Source organism: Bombina bombina, chromosome 2 (assembly GCF_027579735.1).
Source record: "Bombina bombina isolate aBomBom1 chromosome 2, aBomBom1.pri, whole genome shotgun sequence".
NCBI classification, from domain to species: domain Eukaryota; kingdom Metazoa; phylum Chordata; class Amphibia; order Anura; family Bombinatoridae; genus Bombina; species Bombina bombina.
This window is the reverse complement of record NC_069500.1, coordinates 1,239,396,480-1,239,419,548: the sequence shown is the minus strand read 5'-3', so window position 1 is coordinate 1,239,419,548 and position 23,069 is coordinate 1,239,396,480. Positions and strand designations below refer to the sequence as shown.

At 38.9% G+C, this 23,069-nt stretch overlaps 1 protein-coding gene across 1 annotated transcript in view; it reads right to left on the bottom strand.

The window, feature by feature from the left end:
• BEND4 (BEN domain containing 4) overlaps nt 1-23,069 on the bottom strand; it is a 260,752-nt gene that overhangs the window by 27,012 nt on the left and 210,671 nt on the right. The window contains exon 4 of the mRNA XM_053700873.1: nt 6,049-6,289. Within this exon, the coding sequence (XP_053556848.1) occupies nt 6,049-6,289 (241 nt within the window). The remainder of the gene's footprint in view (nt 1-6,048; nt 6,290-23,069) is intronic.

The following is a 23,069-nucleotide window of genomic DNA, read 5'->3' as shown; positions in this document are numbered from 1 at the left end:
GTTCCCTCTTTTTTGGGAACCACAAATAAGTTGGAGTAGAACCCGAGACCCTGTTCCTGCACTGGAACTGGAAATATCACTCCCAGGGAGGAAAGATGTTGCATACATTTCAAGAACGCCTCTCTCTTTATCTGGTCTGCAGATAATCTTGAGAGATGGAATCTGCCTCTGGGAGGAAAAGTCTTGAATTCCAATTTGTAACCCTGGGATACTATGTCCACAGTCCAGGGATCTCAAACATCTTGTATCCAGGCTTGAGAGAACTGAGAAAGTCTGCCCCTCACCTGATCCGATCTTGGATCGGGGCAAACCCTTCATGCTGATTTGGAATCAGCTGTGGGTATCTTTGATTGTTTCCCCTTGTTCCATCCCTGATTGGGTTTCCAAGAACACTTGGATTGTTCCTGCTTGGAAGAAGAAGGGGAAGGCTTTCCTCTGAACTTACGAAAGGAACAAAAATTACTCTGATGCCCTTTAGGCCTATTCTTCTTATCTTGAGGTACAAAATACCCTTTTCCCCCTGAAATATCAGAGATAATTTCTGCTAAACCGGGTCCAAAGGTTTTGCCCTTGTAAGGAATCGCCAGAAGCTTGACTTTAGAGGAAACGTCCACAGACCAGGATTTCAACGATAACGCCCTGCGGGCTAGGACAGCGAAACTAGAAGTTTTAGCTCCTAGTCTAACAACCTGTAAAATGGCATCGGCAATAAAGAAATTGGCCACCTTAAGAGCTTTAATCCTATTTTGAATTTCATCCAAGGAAGTCTCTACTTGAAGAGAATCAGACAAGACGTCGAACCAATAAGATGCCGCACTAGTCACGGTGGCAATACACACCACAGGTTGCCATTGGAGACCTTGATGAACATATATCTTTTTCAAATAAGCCTCCAGCTTTTTGCCCATCGGATCCTTAAAAGAGCAGTTATCCTCAATAGGAATAATGGTTCTCTTAGCCAGAGTGGAAATGGCCCCTTAAACTTTGGGTACAGTATACCAAGTGTCTTTAATGGAGTCCTCGACAGGAAACATTTTCTTAAAAATGGGAGACGGGGAAAAAGACACCCCTGGTTTCTCCCATTCCTGTGAGATAATCTCCCTAGCATGGTCTAGCACAGGAAAAATCTCCGAAGTAGAAGGTTCATCAAAGAAACTATTAAGTTTACTAGATTTCTTAGGAGTGACAACGACAGGGGTATCGGAGTCATCTAAAGTAGCTAAAACCTCCTTTAACAATACACAAAGGTGTTCAAGCTTAAATCTGAAGGATACCACCTCAGTCTCAGAAGAAGGAATTATACTGTCCGAATCTGAGATTTCACCCTCAGAAAGTCCTGATGTATCTTCCTCATCAGACTTATGAGAAAGGGCAACTTGGGAAACAGAACTGAGTACAGACCCCTTACTTTCTGAATTTCTAGATTTCCTCTTGTGTTTTCCCTGTAATCTGGGAATGGCAGCTAATGCTGCAGATACCGCTGAAGATGCCTGGGTAGCAATTTCTGCTTTTAAATAAAGTCCACTAGGAGTTATAGAGGAACTGCAGGGCACTGCATGTGACACCATTGAGGCTTGGGACGTAGCAGGAGAAAGCTGAGGTATTATTTTAACAGCATCATCCTGAGAGACATTAGGCTAAAAAAGTGTACCATTATTTTGCAAGGTTTTCTTGACACATGAAGAACAAAATTTCATAGGAGCTGCAATTTGTGCATCTAAACATAATAATCATGAATTCATGAGAGCAGGCTTTTGTTCCATATCAGACATGTTGTGAAACAGTAAATAAACTTGTACAGATAAGTTTCAAAGATTTTAATATTCAATTAAAACAAGGAAAAATTCACTTTAAATTTTCTCTTAAATTAGGATCGATCCCCAGCTAAAATTATGTGAGAAAAGTTAAGAAAAAACATTTAATAAACATCAAAGAAACTTCTAAAATACCCCTCAGGCAACCCCACACCTCAATTGGTGAGGTGCCTTACCTCTACCAATTAAGACCTGATCACCCAGAAATTAAGAAAAACAACTTTTTCCTCAGAAACATTATGAAGTCAAGCCGGTCATGTGACTGCAACTGCCAAGCTCAAATTACTGCTGCAACACAGAGAGGCACTAAAAATAGCTTCCTAGTATACTGGGTACCAGAAATAGCCGGTTTTTCAAAACTGACAGTTAAAAATGTTGCATCATTTTATTTTAAAACAAAGGGGAAATGAATAAGCTGCTGAAATAGAAAATTCAGCCTTATTTTCAGTTTAAACTTCTATTGTTTTATCAAGTAAATATGTGTCAGAAAATAAAGCCTAATAAAAACATTTTATCGTTCTTTTTAAAAGAGTTTAAATGTTAGTCTCACACATACATAACCCATACAACAGGATTATCTATGTCCCAATAAAAAAGCAGTTTCTTTTAATTTGTTAAGTGCATGGTCTCCCCAACTGGAAAAAAAAACACTTACCTGCTCCGGCATGTAGACAGTTACAAGGTATGAGAAGACACAGTTCTTCACAGAGACCTTTAAAAAAGAAAGAACAGAGTAGCCAACTCTGGCTTTCTAAACCAGGGCAGCAATTGTTAGGAAAACTCAGTAAGTACCTCTTTTCAAGTTCCTAACTGCTTTAAAGCCACCACTACCCGACTGTAAGGAATGACGTGGAATATGGTTATACCCCCAAACTTGCTTGTAGATGAAATAAAAAATTTTCTTTAGACACCTAAACTTCACCTCCTCCATGCCCCAAAGGCTGGGAGTTGTGGGTAAGGGAGAGATGCTTAACAGTTTGGCTGTGGTGCTCTTTGCCTCCTCCTGTTGGCCAGGAGTGGTATTGGTATTCTTAACAGTAATTACTTAGGCTGTGGACTCACCATATCTTAGGAAAGAAAAACACATTATAAGATTTCACCCATACATTATACATTGCAGTGATATAAGAATAAGGTAGAAAATATATAGCTAAAATATTTTTTAGTCTTATTTTTTTTATGTGGGCTAAAAAAACCCAGTGTTGTTTTTATGAACTGCATGATCTGTTTTTGTTGTTGTGCATTAGTTTATAAACTGCTGATGCCAAAACTGATCATGTTTTTCAATTGATTTAACCGTGAACTGTGACTTCAGTTGAATTATAAAAAAAAAATGTACTCCTTTTTTTATAAAATTATTTTTTAGATTTGACTTTTCCGGAAGCCAGGGTATATGACTTTTGTAATAAAAGATTATATAGATTTTTTTTTCTCCCTCATCCCTTGCTAATTCTCTTCTCCTTCTTTCTCTCCCCTTTCCTTTTTAGTACCCTGGTCCCATAATGGATCTTATGAATCATACATTTATCCACTTTCTGTTCAATGAGGTTAAGAACAGAGGTCTACATACTAACTCCAGGGTTAACCGGGGTACGACTCAGTTCTTCAGTTTTCAAGGTTGGCTGTTCCATGAAATTATATATGGAAATCTAGTATTCAAGTAATCTGTATGCTAACAATGAACGTTTACTTTGTATAACATTTTCTGTGATGTATATAGCCTGTACCAAAGCTGTTTTGTTTGATACAAGCACAATCTCAGTTGCTCAGTCATTGTAGAACAAAAGTATTGTTATTTGATAACAGTTCATTCGATAAAGCTTATTTAAAAAAAAAAATTATATAGATTTTTTTTTTTTACTATACAAGCCATATCAGCTAATTGTAAGATTAAAGAAGAAATGAAATGTTCATCATTTAGATACAGCATGCAATTTAAAAAAAACAAAAAACATCCAATTTAATTCTATTACCATTCCAAAATGTTTTTCTTGATATCCTTTGTTAAAACTTACATGAGACTATATATATGCTCAGGAGCGTGCACTTAAGCACTATATGCATTGCATATCATTGCATTATCAAGACGTGCACAATCTGAAAATACCTCAGTATGCTCTGAAGGAAAGGAGCAGTTTCAGCAAACAGATGTCCCAACTGTCCCTATTTGACTGGGACAGTCCCTAATTCTGAGCTCTGTCCCGCTGTCCCTGTGAGACAGCCATTTGTCCTTATTTGTAGAAATTCCCTTAGCGCTGTCCACAGGTCACCTTGACACGCCCACAGACTGCTAGGACATGCCCACTGACAGGCCAGGCACACATATAAATTTGCCCACTATTCACCTGAACCCCCAACCCCTACAAGCATGGTCCCACCCACAAAATGGTGACAGCCTCATCATCCTCCTGAGTTTCTAATACGTAGTCACAAATAGTGGGCAGTATGAACAAAGGATGTCAACAGAAAGAGGTAAATTTAGTAAGAGAAATTAAATGGAATTATTTTTTAATTGCAAGCTCAGTCTAAATCATAAAAGTTTAACTTTGACTTTCATGGCCTTTTAATTTTCTTATTAGTCAGGATATATATTATCATTAAAGGGACAGTCTAGGCCAAAATAAACTTTCATGATTCAGATAGGGCATGTAATTTTAAACAATTTTCCAATTTACTTTTATCACCAATTTTGCTTTGCTCTTTTGGTATTCTTAGTTGAAAGCTTAACCTAGGAGGTTTATATGCTAATTTCTTAGACCTTGAAGGCCACCTCTTTTCAGAATGCATTTTAACAGTTTTTCACCACTAGAGGGTGTAAGTTCATGTGTTTCATATAGATAACACTGTGCTCGTGCACGTGAAGTTATCTGGGAGCAGGCACTGATTGGCTAGACTGCAAGTCTGTCAAAAGAACTGAAATAAAGGGGCAGTTTGCAGAGGCTTAGATACAAGATAATCACAGAGGTTAAAAGTATATTAATATAACTGTGTTGGTTATGCAAAACTGGGGAATGGGTAATAAAGGGATTATCTATCTTTTAAAACAATAAAAATTCTGGTGTAGACTGTCCCTTTAATTGATATTGGTTAATTTTTCCCCTTTAGTTTCTGTGATTATTTATCTGATTAAATTGAAATACCCTATATCTCTGTTAAAATTGTCTTATTACTATTTCCTATACTTTTTATTACAATAACTTCTTAAAGGGACTTTAAACTCAACAAGTATATATACATGAAATATCACTATTCAAACATATTATATTGTGCTTGAAAACTAACAGGAAGAGCATGCTTATCCACAACAGGCAGATTGTTCATTGGCTGATAGGGACGGCCCCAGAGCTTTATTGATGGACAATGGTAAAGCCCACAAGCATATCTAAAATGTATCGACCATCTTGAATGAAATGTTAGTCTAAAACCTTGATGGTTAACTTTCTAACACATGGGGGCCTTGGGTGAATATTTTTAAAAGCCTAAAGGGTTGCATATAAATGATTGACTATTAAACACCCAAATAATCATATTCTTCCTAAAATGTCCAATGGCACAGATGATATAGGTACAGTTGCATGGTAGCCTCTATTTGCTGTTCTCCCCTCTAGAGGGTTCTTTTGTGTTTTTGGCGCCCCAAAACACATTTCTAGTTTTGCTTTTTCCAGGGGACACAAAAACTATAGCACAAATTGGCACACATGCTCAGTTCAGCTTTTTCCTAAGGGCCACAAAGACTAGTGCAGAGAGCCACACAAGGCCTTCAGACCACCAGTTGGCCATCACTGGGCTACAATATATAACAATGAAATAATAAAATAATATATACAAGTTATGTCATTAGGCTCTTTAGTGTGAAATTTTTCCAGCTACTAAGAAGAAAGAAACCAGGATCAGTTCCTGTTGAATAGTTTTTAAATTATAACTAGAATTCACCCCACTGACACTTGCAACTATTATAATTTCTCAACAATGTCAAGATTTAATTTGTTCATAAATTTTGGAATATTTTGCAAACATATTATTAGTCTGTATTAGGAACAAATACCAAGTGCCTCTAATAGTTATTTGCTGTCCATGATGGATCAGGACGTAAAGGACGTAACCAATATAAAAGCACATTATCTACAAAAAAATATGGGAATAACATGTTTGTGGTTGCATAAATTCCATCATAAAAATAATACAAATGAAATGAGAACGTGTAGGGTTTACACTGAGTGAAAAGATGCAGTACCTCTGAGACATGTAACTTTAACAGGATCCAGAGGACGTCTTTCAGGACCAGTGTCTCCTGACTGCACTGACCTTTTCCTTTTCCCAAGGCCGCACGAATATTTAAGCTCATCGGTTGTGAAAACAAATCTGATGAGATATCGAAGAAGTCGTCTTCCATCCTTCTTGGACGAGTTGACAGCCTCATCCCACTGTTTACTGGTAATGTAGACGGGGTAATTATTCAACAGTTGCTTGCTGCCCTGCAAAAGTAATCAACATGTCAGTATAGGGGCATGCAAAGGAAATCAATAATTTACATATTTAAAATACTTCCCTTGGCATTTACTGCCTACAGACGTTATATAAATCTCCCTGATAATTAACACATGCAAAGATTATTCAATTAACTTTGATGACAGAGGAAGTAAAAAAAAGGGTTTAAGGGACATAATATTCGTATGCTAAATCACTTGAAAGTGATGCAGTATAACTGTAAAAAGCTGACAAGAAAATATCACCTGACCATCTCTATGTAAAAAAATAAGATATTTTACCTCAAAATTTATTCAGCTCACCAGAGTGTAAACAGTTATATTTCAGCTGCTGTCCAGTTGCAAGTTGAAAAAAAAAAAACAATAGCCAATCAGCATCAGCAGTGCTGAGGTAATGCTTGAAGTGCTTAAAGTCTCTACTTAAGAAATTTGAGGTAAAATATCTTTTTTTTTTTTTCATAGAGATGTTTAGGTGATATTTTCTAGTCACCTTTTTACAGCTATGTTGCATCAGTTTCAAGTGCTTCAACATTTGGGTATCATGTCCCTTTAAGTTTGATACAAATATATCTTACATATATGTAATCAGTGATGAGAAGTGAAGTTCTCAGTTATTTTGATAGCAGTCTGTTAGCCCGCACTGTTACATAATTTATAAGAGAGTTGACTTGAGAATACACTACACAATATGTGTTCTCTTGCCACAATTATTAGCAAGATTTTCAGCAGTGGTTAAACTCCCAGTGTCTTTCCTTGTTTAGTGGCATCCTCTGCAGATTCATCAGAAACTTTGTAACAATATCTGTTCATTCTAGTAGTGAACTCTTTCTGCCAGCTTGGCATGCTGTCAGGTGACTCTTACACTTTAAAAATTTTTTTTCTACAATTAAACCTAACAGTACACTATCAATAAATAAATTAAATAAATTAACTACAAGTACCTACAATTAAATACAATTAAATAAACTAAACTAAATTACAAAAACAAACAAACACTAAATTACAAAAAATAAAAAAAGATTACAAGAATATTAGGCTAATTACACCTACTCTAAGCCCCCTAATAAAATAACAAAGCCCCCCAAAATAAAAAAAAATCCCTACCCTAATCTAAATTACAAAAGTTAACAGCTCTATTACCAGCCCTTAAAAGGGCTTTTTGCGGGGCATGCCCCAAAGTAATCAGCTCTTTTGCCTGTAAAATAAAACACAATACCACCCCCAACATTAAAACCCACCACCCACATACCCCTACTCTAACCCAAACCCCCCTTAAATAAACCTAACACTACCCCCCTGAAGATCTCCCTACCTTGAGTCATGTTCACCCAGCCGGGCACCGATGGACCAAAAGAGGACATCCGGAGCGGCAGAAGTCTTCATCCTATCCGGCCAGGAGAGGACATCCGGACCGGCAGACATCTGTTCCGATCAGCCAATAGAATGCGAGCTCAATCTGAACTTGAATCTGATTGACTGATTCAATTAGCCAATCAGATTTTTCCTACCTTAATTCCGATTGGCTCATAGAATCCTATCAGCCAATCGGAATTCAAGGGACGCCATCTTGGATGACGTCATTTAAAGGAACCTTCATTCGGTGAGTAGGCGTCGGGGAAGAAGGATGGCTCCGCGTCAGCTGGAAGAAGATGGCTCTGCTCCGGATGGATGAAGATAGAAGATGCCGCTTGGATGAAAATGTCTGCCGGTCCGGATGTCCTCTTCTGCTGCTCCAGATGTCCTCTTTTGGTCCATCGGTGCCCGGCTGGGTGAACACAACTCAAGGTAGGGAGATCTTCAGGGGGGTAGTGTTAGGTTTATTTAAGGGGGGTTTGGGTTAGAGTAGGGGTATGTGGGTGGTGGTTTTAATGTTGGGGGTGGCATTGTGTTTTATTTTACAGGCAAAAGAGCTGATTACTTTGGGGCATGCCCCGCAAAAAGCCCTTTTAAGGACTGGTAATAGAGCTGTTAACTTTTGTAATTTAGATTAGGGTAGGGAATTTTTTTTATTTTGGGGGGCTTTGTTATTTTATTAGGGGGCTTAGAGTAGGTGTAATTAGCCTAATATTCTTGTAATTTTTTTTTTGTAATTTAGTGTTTGTTTTTTTTGTAATTTAGTTTAGTTTATTTAATTGTATTTAATTGTAGGTACTTGTAGTTAATTTATTTAATTTATTTATTGATAGTGTAGTGTTAGGTTTAATTGTAACTTAGGTTAGGATTTATTTTACAGGTAATTTTGTAATTATTTAACTAGGTAGCTATTAAATAGCAAATAACTATATTTAATAGCTATTGTACCTAGTTAAAATAAAAACAAAGTTGCCTGTAAAATAAATATAAATCCTAAAATAGCTACAATATAATTATTCTTTATATTTTAGCTATATTAGGGTTTATTTTACAGGTAAGTATTTCTTTTTAAATAGGAATACTTTAGTTAATAATATTTAATTTATTTCGTTAGATTAAAATTATATTTAATTTAGGGGGGTGTTAGGGTTAGGGTTAGACTTAGGTTTAGGGGTTAATACATTTATTAGAGTAGCGGCAAGGTCCGGTCGGCAGATTAGGGGTTAATACTTGAAGTTAGGTGGCGGCGATGTTAGGGAGGGCAGATTAGGGGTTAATACTATTTATTATAGGGTTTGCGAGGCGGGAGTGTGGCGGTTTAGGGGTTAATACATTTATTAGAGTAGCGACGAGGTCCGGTCAGCAGATTAGGGGTTAATAAGTGTAGGTAGGTAGCGGCGACGTTGGGGGGGCAGATTAGGGGTTAATAAATATTATGTAGGTGTCGGAGATGTTAGGGGCAGCAGATTAGGGGTTCATAGGGATAATGTAGGTGGCAGTGGTGTGCGGTCGGCAGATTAGGGGTTAAAATTTTTTATTATAGTGGCGGCGATGTGGGGGGACCTCGGTTTAGGGGTACATAGGTAGTTTATGGGTGTTAGTGTACTTTAGAGCACAGTAGTTAAGAGCTTTATAAACCGGCGTTAGCCCAGAAAGCTCTTAACTACTGACTTTTTTCTGCGGATGGAGTCTTGTCGGTAGAGGGTCTACTGCTCACTTCAGCCAAGACTCTAAATACCTGCGTTAGGAAGAGCCCATTGAAAAGATAGGATACGCAATTGGCGTAAGGGGATCTGTGGTATGGAAAAGTCGCGGCTTGAAAGTGAGCATTAGACCCTTTCCTGGCTGACTCTAAATACCAGCGGGCGGCCAAATGCAGCGTTAGGACCCCTTAACGCTGCTTTTGACGGCTACCACAGAACTCTAAATCTAGGCGTTACATTTTTATTTGATATCTGACATTTTAATGGTAACACACACAATAACTCACATACACCCTCTCTCACACACACACTCACTCTCTCTCTCTCTCTCTCACACACACTCTGCCACACACTCTCTCTCTCACACTCTCTCACACACTCTCTCTCTCTCACACACACTCTCTCTCTCACACACTCTCTCTCACACACTCTCTCTCACACACTCTCTCTCACACACTCTCTCACACACACACTCTCTCACACACACACACACACTCTCTCACACACACACACACTCTCTCTCACACACACTCTCTCTCACACACTCTCTCTCTCACACGTGCTCTCTCACTCTCACACACTCTCTCTCACACACACTCTCTCTCTATCACACACTCTCTCTCTCACACACTCTCTCTCACACACTCTCTCTCACACACTCTCTCTCTCACACGTGCTCTCTCTCTCTCACACACTCTCTCTCTCACACACTCTCTCTCTCTCACACACTCTCTCGCTCTCACACACTCTCTCTCACACACACTCTCTCTCACACACACTCTCTCTCACACACACTCTCTCTCACACACTCTCTCTCTCACACACTCTCTCTCTCACACACTCTCTCTCTCACACTCTCTCTCTCACACACTCTCTCTCTCACACACTCTCTCTCTCACACACTCTCTCTCTCTTACACACTCTCTCTCTCACATACACTTTCTCTCTCACATACACTTTCTCTCTCTCACACACACACTCTCACACACACACATTCTCTCTCACATTCTCTCTCTCACACACACTCTCCCTCTCTCACACATACTCTCTCTCTTTCACACACGCACTCTCTCTCACACACACCCTCTCTCTCACACACCCTCTCTCTCTCACACACCCTCTCTCTCTCACACATTCTCTCTCTCACTCTCTCTCACACACACTCTCTATCTCACACACTACTTATGCTTTCTTTGCAAATTCAGCCCATTAAAATAGGTTGTGGTTTAATTTAGTAAAACCCATTATTGTATGTACAAAAATAAAGTTAAAAAGTTTACTATACAGTTAACACGCTACAGCTGGTTTAACAAGTAATTGGAAACACATTTAGGAGGAAAAATGTTCAGCACAATAACTGTCGCTTTTAAAATTACAGAGATATTGCTGATATGCTCAGTGTGTCCTTCTTGGTACAGAGAAACTTTCTCTCACACATTTATATATATATATATATATATATATATATATATATATATATATACACACACATATATATATACATACATACAATATATTAGATGCTGTATCCTGTGCTCATATCCATATATGATATCTGAACATGGACAAAAGAAATTGCTGAAGGCATTTTGACACCATGCATTATTTTTCCTAGGCCCATAATTCAAATTTTATAAATCACAGCTATAAAAAGTAGCTTTAATGTTAGGGCAACAGATTTTAGTATTATAAACTGAACTCTAAGTAGACTTCAAAAGGTCAAATACATTTTTACAGAATGGCATGGCATTGCCTAACAGTAAAGCTACTTTTTTTATAGTTGACAGAATGATTTATATATATGGGCATAGGGAAAATACAGCAATGTGTATCACAACCAAAATGAAATGTGATATATAGATAGTAAGTAGAAATCCTTATATCTGATAGCTAGAGTCTGTGTTTATACAGGAAGGAATATATTAATATACCCATGTTCTGATAAAGGGAACTACATTATTATTAATATTATTATTCATAATAATTATTATTGAGTGACAATATGCAATGTCAGATATTGTTGTACTGTACTTCGTAATGGGAATTATTCTGTGAGTCTGTATGTAATACTTTTGAGAAAATTAGACTAGTTGGACATTGGGTAGAATTCCATTTGGGGTGGCAATTGCCCTTAAATATTTGGGTTGGGGCTGCAAAAGTTTCCACAAAACTTCATGTATCAAGGCTTGAGTGTTATGCTGATAAGATCATTATTTGGCATTATTTCCTCCTAATTTTGTTATTAAAATATGCATTTTCCCAGCTTAGTTCTTTTCCTTTCATTAGAGCAGAGGGCATTACAAAGGGGCAGTCTGGTTAGCACCTTTAAGATTTGGAGTTGATATAATAATGCTTGGGGTAGCCAAGCCGCCTAACCTGCTCTTATACCCACCACCAAGTGCTTTTATTGATGCAAATCAAGTTTTTAAGAAAAGGAATTAGGAACTACAAGAAATATAAAAAAGTAGATTAAACAGAAAAAAATCACAGTGATAACAATAATAATAAAAAAAAAGATTATGTTTATTATGTACTAGGTAAATAAAATGAATTACAGATACTTATTTTACATTGACTGCTGAGTTTTCTGGTCTATAAATGGTTCAGTTAAAAAGAATAGATAATATATATATATATATATATATATATATATTCCATTATATATATTTTTTTCTTTTTATATAACATTGCATGTCATTTGGGTAGTGAAGGAATTAATATAGCGCTTTGCATTTTTCAGAAACCTGACAGGGATTATAAAAGGTGCAGAACTACTGGGAATTATCTTTACTAATGGAATAAAAACCCTATCAGAAGATAATTCTGATCCATCTTACATATATTACTTTTTTGCTAGTTTTCCAGGAAGGTAAAAGTGCTGCAGTTAGAAACAGCGATTATGTTACAGCAGAGTAGCAGACAAGTGAATATCAACTGCTCCAGAGCCATTTGGATAAAGCATACACAGTGCTGCCAGAAATGTACAATTATGCTATTCATAGACATTTCATGCACTGCACCTGAACCCGCCAGAGTCTGTCACCTACCTAACCAACTTGTAGTGTAGATTATGCCAGTAACCAACGGCAGACGGCTCACTGCTAGAGACACTGACAGCAATCGATTCGATTTTGAATTCACTCCAGTCCTCTCACAGTCACTGAGTGTCCTCGATCTCCTCACGGATCATCAGCAGACAGACACCCACACGTGACTGCGTGCTCTGCTCTCTGCGCCTCTCTGTCAGTTTCTTCCCGCAGACACCCAGCCAGACCTCCTTGATGACATCACGAGACGCTGCGCTCCCGAGGCTGCTTAAAGAGCAGCCTCTATTGGGAGCAGAATGGGCCACGATCTAGAGACATAAGCGTAAAGCGCCACTGGGTGGCAGGCTCAAGCGGGTCATTTGGTCTAATACATCCATATTGCGCAAAGGGAGAGGAGCTGAACGGCTCACAGCCTCTCCTTCCTTGCGCAATATGGATGGATGTAATCAGCTAGTTAAGTTGTATTTTATTGCATGGTGGCTGCAGGGGGGGTTGGGGGGCGGGTGGTGATGGCAGGTCCCTTGGCAATAAATGTTTTTTTTTTTTTTTTTTTTAAACTTACATTTTTTTTAAGATTATTAAAAAAGTTAAAGAGTATTAAAAAAGTGTAATTACACACATAGGACAGGTGAGGCGCTGCCTCACCTGCCTCCTATGACTGCACGTCATTGCTAGAAGTAAGCTTTTTGTGAACATTGAGTAGCGCTCCTATTACAAATTGAAAGTAAAAAGTTATCGCTTGTGCACTATCCTGATGCGCGCAAAAAGCCAAATTTAGAATATTGTGACCACGTTAACGTATTTCTCCATAGAAGTCAATGGAGCAAAAAAAGTTGAAACAAAAACACTCTACTCTCGCAAACTCTATGCCATATTCTCAAGTGCAATAACCCGACATGAAAATATGAATATTTTACATTCCAATGTTATTCACATAGCAGATATGTTCTATTTATTCATAAATACATATTTCTACATATCTCTGATGGTATTTTGGTGCAATATATATCTATACATATATATATATATATATATATATATAAAGATGATTATATATAGGTATAGATATATACAGATATATACAGGAATATCTATTTATAAAAACTTAGAACATATTCTGCTATGAGAGAACATTGGTATGTGAAATGTTTGCACACAGTAAAACACTATTAATTATAAATATGACATAAATATGTTTTTTCATGTTTTCATCTACTTGACTACAAAGGGCTCCAATGTACTTCTATATATGTTGGTATATGTGTACATATGTATTTATGTGTTTATATGTGTATACATATGTCTGTAAATACATATTTATATATCTATATACACATATAAATACATATGTACACACATATAAACATATATATATATAGTCATACATATACTTTAGACATGTATATGTTATGTATCTCTATGTTAAAGCCCTTTACCTTCCTTTTGTTTTCTAACACCTGAGACCTCATATCTTTGAGCGCTTATGCAATATTTGTTTAAATAATTATTATTAGAGAGTATTATGAGTGTAATTGTACTTTTTAAATGTATTGTTGATGTGTTTTGTGACACTTTTTCTTTCTTTCACAAAACAGTTAACCAGACCTATGAGGTTCTATCCCCACACACTTTAACTTAAATTGCGCTCAAGCGATCACGTTTAATTTCAACCTGTAATAAAAGTGCTACATCCAACGCACGCAAACAGAAGCGATAAACCCGATATCACTTGTGCATTACTGTTAGCACGCCACTTGTAATATGGCCCTTAGTTAGATCCTATGATGATACTTAGTTTAAAATCATTATGATAGATTCCCTATAACTTCTACAGTTCTTATTTATTAAGGGGAAGCTCATTCACTAAAGCTCACACACCTCCCCATTCTCTAATAACTGGGCTCCATAAAAAAATGACATGATGAAACTAGAGACGCAGGAGAGGTAATTGATGAAGTTACCTTTTCAATCAGAGACGGATCACACTGTAACATAGTATTACCTTTATTATGTGAAGGTTTAAACAGCAGCTTTATACATAATGCTCTAGTTCTGCAGCTGTCGGAAACGCTGCTTATAATCATTAAATGCTTCACTTACAGAAGTACACTTGAATGGGAGCTGTTTACCAGAAATAACAAAATAATAGAACTAGTACCAATTAATTAAAGGACAATATGCTAGAAATGTTACTTGTCATTGTTACCTCTTTAATGATTTTTCTGCAGTTGGATGAAGTGGATATCGCTATATTGTCTATAACCGGAAAACCTTTTCTCAACACATGGTTAGTTATATTTAAAAGACATTTATTAATTAAAAAATAAAAATAAACAGATTTGTTTCCCAATCAGCATTTGATTTGAAATAAAAATATATTTAGAAATCTTTTTTTTTGTGTTGTGACACAAGAATATAAAAAACCATCGGCGAGATTATGAGTTTTGCGTTAAGAGCTATGCGGTGCTAACGAGCAGTTTTTTCTCACCTCTCACTTACCTGCCGTGCTGGTATTACAGGTTTTTAGAAACCCGGCGTTAAAAGACAAGAAGTGAACGTAGAGCAAAATGTTGCTCCATACCGCACTCCAATACCAGTGCTGCTTAAATCAGCGGTGAGCTGGTCGTACGTGCTCGTGCACGATTTCCCCATAGACATCAATGGGGAGAGCCGGCTGAGAAAAAGTCTAACACCTGCCAAAAAGCAGCGTAACACTCAGTAACGCAGCCCCATTGATTCCTATGGGGAAACCCATTTTATGTTTACACCTAACACCCTAACATGAACCCGAGTCTAAACAACCCTAATCTTACACTTATTAACCCCTAATCTTCCGCCCCCAACATCGCCGCCACTATATTAAATGTATTAACCCATAAATCTAAGTCTAACCCTAACACCCCCTAACTTAAATATAATTTAAATAAAATTACTATAATTAACTAAATAATTCATATTTAAAACTAAATACTTACCTATAAAATAAACCCTAAGCTAGCTACAATATAACTAATAGTTACATTGTAGCTAGCTTAGGGTTTATTTTTATTTTACAGGCAAGTTTGTATTTATTTTAGTTTTCAAAATAAAGCTTTATTGGCGAAATGTGAAAAATACAGGGCATTAATATGCATACATTGCAAAGTCAGTTGTACATAATTTCAAACACCTGTACAGTTAAAGTTTGTTTATATCATTTCGCAGATAGGAATTAGTTCAAATCAAACAGCATAAGAGAAAACTTCGTCAGTTACTACAGAAATGTATACTGACTATATAACAAAAACGTCTAACATCAGCTGCTTAGTGATACAGATTATAAATATATAGAAGACATCAGGAAGAAGGAAAAGCGTAATTCCTCGGGTACAGATCATATGGTATTTATCGCTTTTCAGCAGCTTACTCACATCACACTGCTGCTTATAATACTGTACTCTTTACAAAAGTAGATGTCTAGAAAGGTAGAGTAAGTGGGTTAGGGTTACAGGATGTAGATATGGGGGAGGGAAAAGGGAGGGTAGAGAAAAAAAAAAAAAAAAAAAAGAAGGGGGGGGGGAAGGAGACTCTTCCCCTTTAAACTGTGTCCCAGCTCAGAACATTGCGACACCTCGTTAGTTCACAATCCTCTTCCCTCCCAGATCATAAGCATCATCTCATGTATACCTAGTTTTCCAATTTTAAGGTAGTGGTATCTTTCAAGTCTCAGCAGGTCTGCCACTTTAGCTCTCCACTCTTGAACACTGGGGGTGGTTTGTTTTTTCCAATACATGGGAATCAAGCTTTTTGCTCCATTGAGCATCACCAGAAGAAGCCTATACTTATCTTCCCTTGTGATCTTAGGTAGCTGATGATATAGTAAATAACTTGGATTGGGAGGGATGATCACCTCGAGGACCCTACTCATTTCGGCCATTATGTCATTCCAATAAGGTGTTAGTAGGGGACAGGTCCACCAAATATGTAGTAGGGTGCCATTTTCTCCGCATCCTCTCCAGCATCCCCCATTTGTGTGGGGGTATATGTGTTTTAACCTTTGGGGGTTCAGATACCACCTGCTCATCAATTTGTATTGTGTTTCTTGAACCCTAGCTGAAATTGAGGCTTTCTTTGTTTTGTCAAATATCTTGTTCCATTCCCTAGGTCCTATATCTAAGCCCAGCTCATTTTGCCACGTCTGTGTAAAACCAGGAAGGTAGTCTTCACCACCTTGCTGTAGTAATCTATAAATCTGAGAGATCAAATGAGACGGGGGTGTGGTCATTGTGCACAGAGTTTCAAAGTAAGTTCTGCGTCTAGTCAGATCTGGCTTAGCTTTATGAGTGGTAAAGTAGTGCAAAGTCTGTGTCACTGTGAACCATGAGGTAAATGCCTCTCTGTTCCACTCAACTAGTTCTTCTTGTGACTTCAATTTATCCCGAGTGAGTATATTATATATTTCTGCTTCGCTTAAACTATAAGTCTTGTTCGGGAGATTGAGTCTGCTCAGAAATTCCATCTCAGGATTTTCACTGAGAGATGTAATCGGTGAGGGTAGCGTCGAGACATAGGCGGCTTTTTTAAGTAGTTTATCCCAGATCGAGAATACCTCCTCGATCATTGGGTATAGACTGATCACTGGGGGTCTGTCATTGGCAGAGGTCCACGAGAGAGCTCCCACATTGCCCCTCTTCAGGATTACACCATCTAGCTGTACCCATGCCTTTTGGGCCGAGTTGTGACACCACTCTACCAATCGCTGGAGGGATATAGCTGTGTGGTAAAATCTTAAATCTGGTATACCTAGTCCGCCTCTATTCCGAGGTAGGAAAGTAGTTTTCCTGTTGATTCTCGGTTTCAGATCTCTCCAAATATAGGACTCTAGAGCAGTCTGTATCTGATGAATAATGTGAGAGGCCATCGATAAAGGGATGGTTTGCATGACATAAAGCACCCGTGGTAACACATTCATCTTGACCACCCCTATGCGCCCCAGCCAAGAGATGGTTTTATTTCTCCAGGACGATAGGTCCTTAAGGATTTCGTCTCTGATGTTTTTATAGTTCATATCCACTATCTCTTTTATGTTTGGTGTTAGATGAATACCAAGATATTTCAGTTTGCCCTGTGCTATTTTTATCGGGCATGAGCCCTCCAACGCCTGAAAATCGGTGTGTGGAATTGTAACGTTCATAATCTCTGATTTGGTAGGGTTCAAAAGGAAGTTTGATACTGTGCCAAAGAGTGTGAACTCTTCTAGGGCCGCCGTCAAGGATCCCTTCACATCCGATATCATAAGTAAGACATCATCTGCGTACATGGCGAGCTTATGTTCATCGCCTCCCACCGGAATACCATGTACATCTGGGTTTGCTCTGATCCTACTCGCTAAGACCTCAATTGTCAGCGCGAACAAGAGAGGGGACAGGGGACACCCCTGCCTAGTCCCGTTGCGAATTGTAAAGGCGCCAGAGAGCACTCCGTTCACCCTAACTCTAGCGTTTGGAGATGAATACAAGGACATGATCCTGTTTATAAATTTGGAACCTAGGCTAAATTTCTCTAAAGTGTGTCGCATAAACACCCAGCTGACCCGGTCAAATGCTTTTTCTGCGTCTGTAGAGACCAGGGCCAGCGGGGTTGTGGTGATATGGGCATGTGTTATAATCTGGAGGACCTTAAGGGTATTATCCCTTGCCTCACGTTTTGGAATAAAGCCCACTTGGTCAGTGGAAATCAGCTGCGGTAGGTATTTATTGAGACGATTGGCTATGACTTTCGCCAGTATCTTGATATCTGAATTTAGTAATGAGATAGGGCGGAAGTTCTCTGGTTTATTGTCCGGTTTGTTGGGTTTAGGAATGACTGTGATATGCGCTTCGAGCATAGAATGGGGTAAAACCGGGGAGTCGGACAGTTGATTAAAAAGAGTCAGCAGTTCTGGTGCCAATATATCACCGAATGTTTTATAGTATTTGGTTCCAAATCCATCCGGGCCTGGGCTCTTCCCGGTTGCCAGATCTTTAATGGCTTGTTTAATTTCTGACAGCGTGATCGGAGACTCCAACGCTTCAGAATCCTGGTCAGAGAGCTGAGGGATCTCCACCCCTTCTAGATATTCCAGAATCTGTTGCGATTCTCGTGATCGGAGGAGGGGCTCGTCTCCTACATTAGGTACTCTCTGTATGTTATATAGGCCATCATAATAAGATCCAAAGATCTCAGCGATTGACTTGCCATCCTCTTTCGATTCCCCGTCTGGGTGAATCATACTATATACATAGTGTTTGGTTTTTTTCCTCGCTATTGCTCTGGCCAGTAGGCGTCCAGCTTTATCACCTTGTTCGTAAAACTGTTGCCTTAGAATTAAGGCCGCTTTTTGATAGTCTACTTGAAGGAACTTCATAAGTTCCGACCTCTCCTGAGCTAAAGTCTTGGTTAATGCGATATCAGTTGGCATTCTTTTATGTGCTTGTTCAGCTATTTCTACTGCATCAAGCAATCTGCGATATTTCTCTCTCCTTCTCCTGACTAGTCCAGCCTTTTGTTTGTGAAAGAGGCCTCTGATTTTGCATTTATGAGCCTCCTAGATCACCGTGGTCTGGGAGTCCGAATCTCTATGTATTTGGAAGTATTCCTTTATAGCCCCTTCGACTTCCAGTTTAAATACTGGATCCTCCAGGAGAAGGTCATCCATCTTCCAGATGTAAGGTGTGGCCGGGACATTAGACCATAATACGGTACAAGTGACCGGGGCATGATCTGACCATGTAATGGGAAGTATGTTACTATTGGTGGAGAGTGTGAGTCCAATAGTGTCCGTTAACCAGTAATCTATTCTGGAGTATTTTCTATGGGGATGGGAATAGAATGAATAGTTCTTAGCTGTGGGGTGATGTATCCGCCAAATGTCATGTAGTGCTGCGTCCTTCAGAGTAGTCAGCAACCGTTTAAGCGATTTATGGGGGACGCTGGAGAGTCCATCGGAGGTGTCAAGGGTTGGGTCCAAGGAGATGTTTAAATCCCCACCCAAGAATAGAATACCAGATTGGACCTCAAGCATTTTGTGGATTACTTTCTGAAAGAAGACCTGCTGAGATTGATTCGGGCAGTAAACGTTAACTAATGTTAGAGGCCTGTTGTATAGTGAACCTGTGAGAATCAAGTATCTATCTTCCGGATCTCTGTATATTTGTGCAAGTTTGAAAGGTATGTCTGCACTAAAAAGGACACCCACCCCATTTTTTTTCTGGGGGCCTGAGGCAAAAAAGGCAAGCGGATATTGTCGGCTAAACCAGCGGGGTTCATGACCTACTGCAAAGTGTGTTTCTTGTAGGTAGATGATGTTACCTCCCTGTCTATGTAAGTCTCTCATTACCATAGAGCGCTTAGTTGGGCTGTTCAGGCCTTTTGCATTTATAGAGATTAATTCTATGGGACGAGATACAATTCCTAAGCGCTGGTTCGCCATTTTTTCTTATTCTTTTCAAAAGGGAAGAGAGAGAAAAAAAAAAAAAAAAAAGAGAAAAAGGGGGGGGGGGAGAGGGATGGGGTAAGGGGGGAGGTAAAGAGAACAGGGTGTAGAGGGAAAGTAAGAGAGAATAGATGAAAGTTAGAAAGATGAAAACGTACTATCAGGAGTCAAAAGATAATGAGTTACGTCACTGAAAAAAAAAAAAGAAAAAAAAACAAGAAAAAAAAAACCCTCTTTGTAACAGTACTCTGAGTGACTGACTCTGTGATCTAGGAAGAGATCTAATCTGATATTGTACAGAAACCAATCTGTTAAGAAAGAACAGATAATAACAATAAACAGTAAAAGCAGGGGTAGTGTTCCCCGCCTACTTACACTACATATATATTACTTTGAAAAGATAAACAACAGTAATAAGTGCATTTAATGATAGCATTTTCACGACCTACCCTCCATATCTCTATGTGTGAGCTCCTGTGTCGAGTCTCTTGCCGGATGTCAGGGGGGGACCTAATATTGAGTCAGTATTCTATGAGTTAAAGAGGTCCTTGTCCCTTCTGTAACTTGGTGATTTGGGTGATTGTTTTTAGGTGTTCTCTAAACTTGTGGCCAACCATGTTGTTCTTGTCAAACTATGCGCTTATTGGGTGCTTTCTACTTCGAGTAGGCGAAAGGCGTCTATTAGGGTTGGTAGAGAGATATCTGAATAAAGGGAGGCCCAATTTTTGTAGCACCTCTGCTCACCTCTGATTGATCTTAGGAGCTCAATAGCATTATTATACTAAGATATCATCTCCCTCTGCCCTAGTCTGTTAATTTAGGGATCTGAGATACTTTTTCCCCTTTTCTCACAGCTCCTAATAATTATTTAGATAAGCATAAATATTACTCCACATATTTAGAAAGAGACTTAGGTTAAGGGCTTCTGGAGATTGCTCCAGAAGGATCTTACTGTGGAACCGGTGATTTGTAACCCGTTGTGTTTTCATTGACAGTGTAATTTCTATTAGTCTCATGCTAGCTGATGTGTTCCCATTAGACTTTGTGTGTTGAACTGTCTGAGTCAAGTGAGCCGTGTTTCAATCAAATCTTACTAATATACGGGGGTTGTGTGATTGTAACTCTAGACTCTAGCTTTGAAACGTGAGGCATTAACAGGTAATAATTCAAACATGTGTGAATACAACAGAACGTTATTAGTACAAGAACCACATACATTTATCTAGTACTGCTAACAGTATAATTCTTTGGATTGATCACATGGGTTATGGTCAGTCTACTCTTGAAACAGATCCAAGCACCTCTGCTCCCAACTGATTTGTCTTATGGACTTGATAGAATTATTTATATTAATATATTCCACTCTAATTTTTAGATCTGAACCATGAGCAATAAAATACACTTATTCATACATGTGCAGTCATAACAGAACATACTAAGTATAGGGAATACATGCATCTATCATTGTTACCAGTATAGTTCTAAAGATTGACCACAGGGGTTATAGTCAGTCAATTCTTGAAGTAAATTAAAACACCATTAGGTCATAACTTATCTGAGACGATTCTCAATGTCCAGGAGATTGCAGCCCAAGTTCAGGACTGGTGCTAGGAAAGGTAGGTCACAGCATCAAAATGTTAAAGAAAAAGAATGTTCCTTATAATCCTTCTGCGGATTGCTACAAGCCACTGGGTTCTCCAGCAGCTGGGCCCTCTGGGGCCGTGGGAGCTTTCACAGGAAGTCTTATGTTAAGATCCAGTGCCTGGTTGAAGGAGGGAAGGTCAGCTGGGTTCCTGAGGACATGTGTGACATTGTTTTTTGTGACCATGAGGCTGGTAGGAAATCCCCATCTGTATGGGATTCTGTTTGCTTTCAAGACAGAGGTAACAAATCTGAGGTCTCTCCTCTTTTGGAGAGTAGTTGGGCTTAGATCTGAGTACACTTGTAGCTCCACGCCTCTGAATTCTATATGTTGCTTGTTTCTAGCCAGTCTAAGCACTTCTTCTTTTTCTTTAAAGGATAGTAATTTTAAGATGATGTCTCTAGGTGGAGCCCGTCCAGGGGGTTTAGGGCGCAGCGCCCTATGTGCTCTTTCAATCTGGATCTCAGGGCCTACTATTTCATTTCTAAGATATTTGACAAAGTCTTGAATATATTCCTGAATAGCAGGGGGTTCAATTGATTCTGGAACTCCTCACAGTCTGAGGTTGTTCCTCCTACTGCGATTCTCAAGGTCTTCAATTCTGTCTAATAACGTGTGTACAGTGCTCTCTTGTGCTTGTAGAAAGCTGGCTTGATGTTGGAGGTCAGAACTGAGTGCCTCATGTTTTTCCTCTACTTGAGTTACTCTGCGGTCAACAGCTGAAATGTCTTGTTTAAGTTCATGAAACATAGATTTGAATTCCCTCATGGCCTCTTTTATGTCTGCTTTGGAAGAAAGAAGCTTTATATCCTCTTTAGTCACACAGTTTTGGTGGGTAGACATTGTTTCAGAATTATGAATCTGCGCTGTTACTCCTTTCTGGTGTGTCTCAGGCCTCCCTAGGGGGGTTCCAGGTTCATTTGCTATTAAAAAGTTGTCCATCACTGTAGTTTGGGAATTCTTAGGCAGTCTGGTTTGTCTTCTATTAGACATTACATAGGCACCCTCAGACTGAGCTTTATGTGTCGAGAGTGGTGTGACAGGCCCAGCAATAGGTGATTACAAACAAGGATATCGGTGTGAAGTAGCAGTGTTAAATTGTATACTGCCTATATTTTACTAAAAGTGGTTATATTTCTTTCTTCAGATTTAAGGCACTGAAATTGTTGGGAAGATCTGGTGGATAGGCCCTGTTCTGTGCTGCATATGGTTTATCAGAATTCCTATGCGCGTGGTGCTCTTATCAATTTTGCGGCCTACACAGGTGTGGCTGTGACAGCTCCACTGTTCCCTTGTAATAAGCCTCCCTCACAGGGCCCACAAAAAATAAATCCGATAAGGGTATTAAAGTTCAGTACCTTATAAATAGAAGACAGCGGTCCCTTCTACCGCGTGGCCCTTCACAGAAGTCTGGCGAAGCGATCTTGCTTGGGCCTGTTCTGCTCTCAGACCATGACACTGTCACGTTTGCTGCTCGGGATCACTGCGAAGGAGGCTGGTGTCCGGTGAGTGTGCCCTCTTAATCGTGGCTTGTATTTAGGCTCACTTAACTCAGCCGTTGTATCCCACG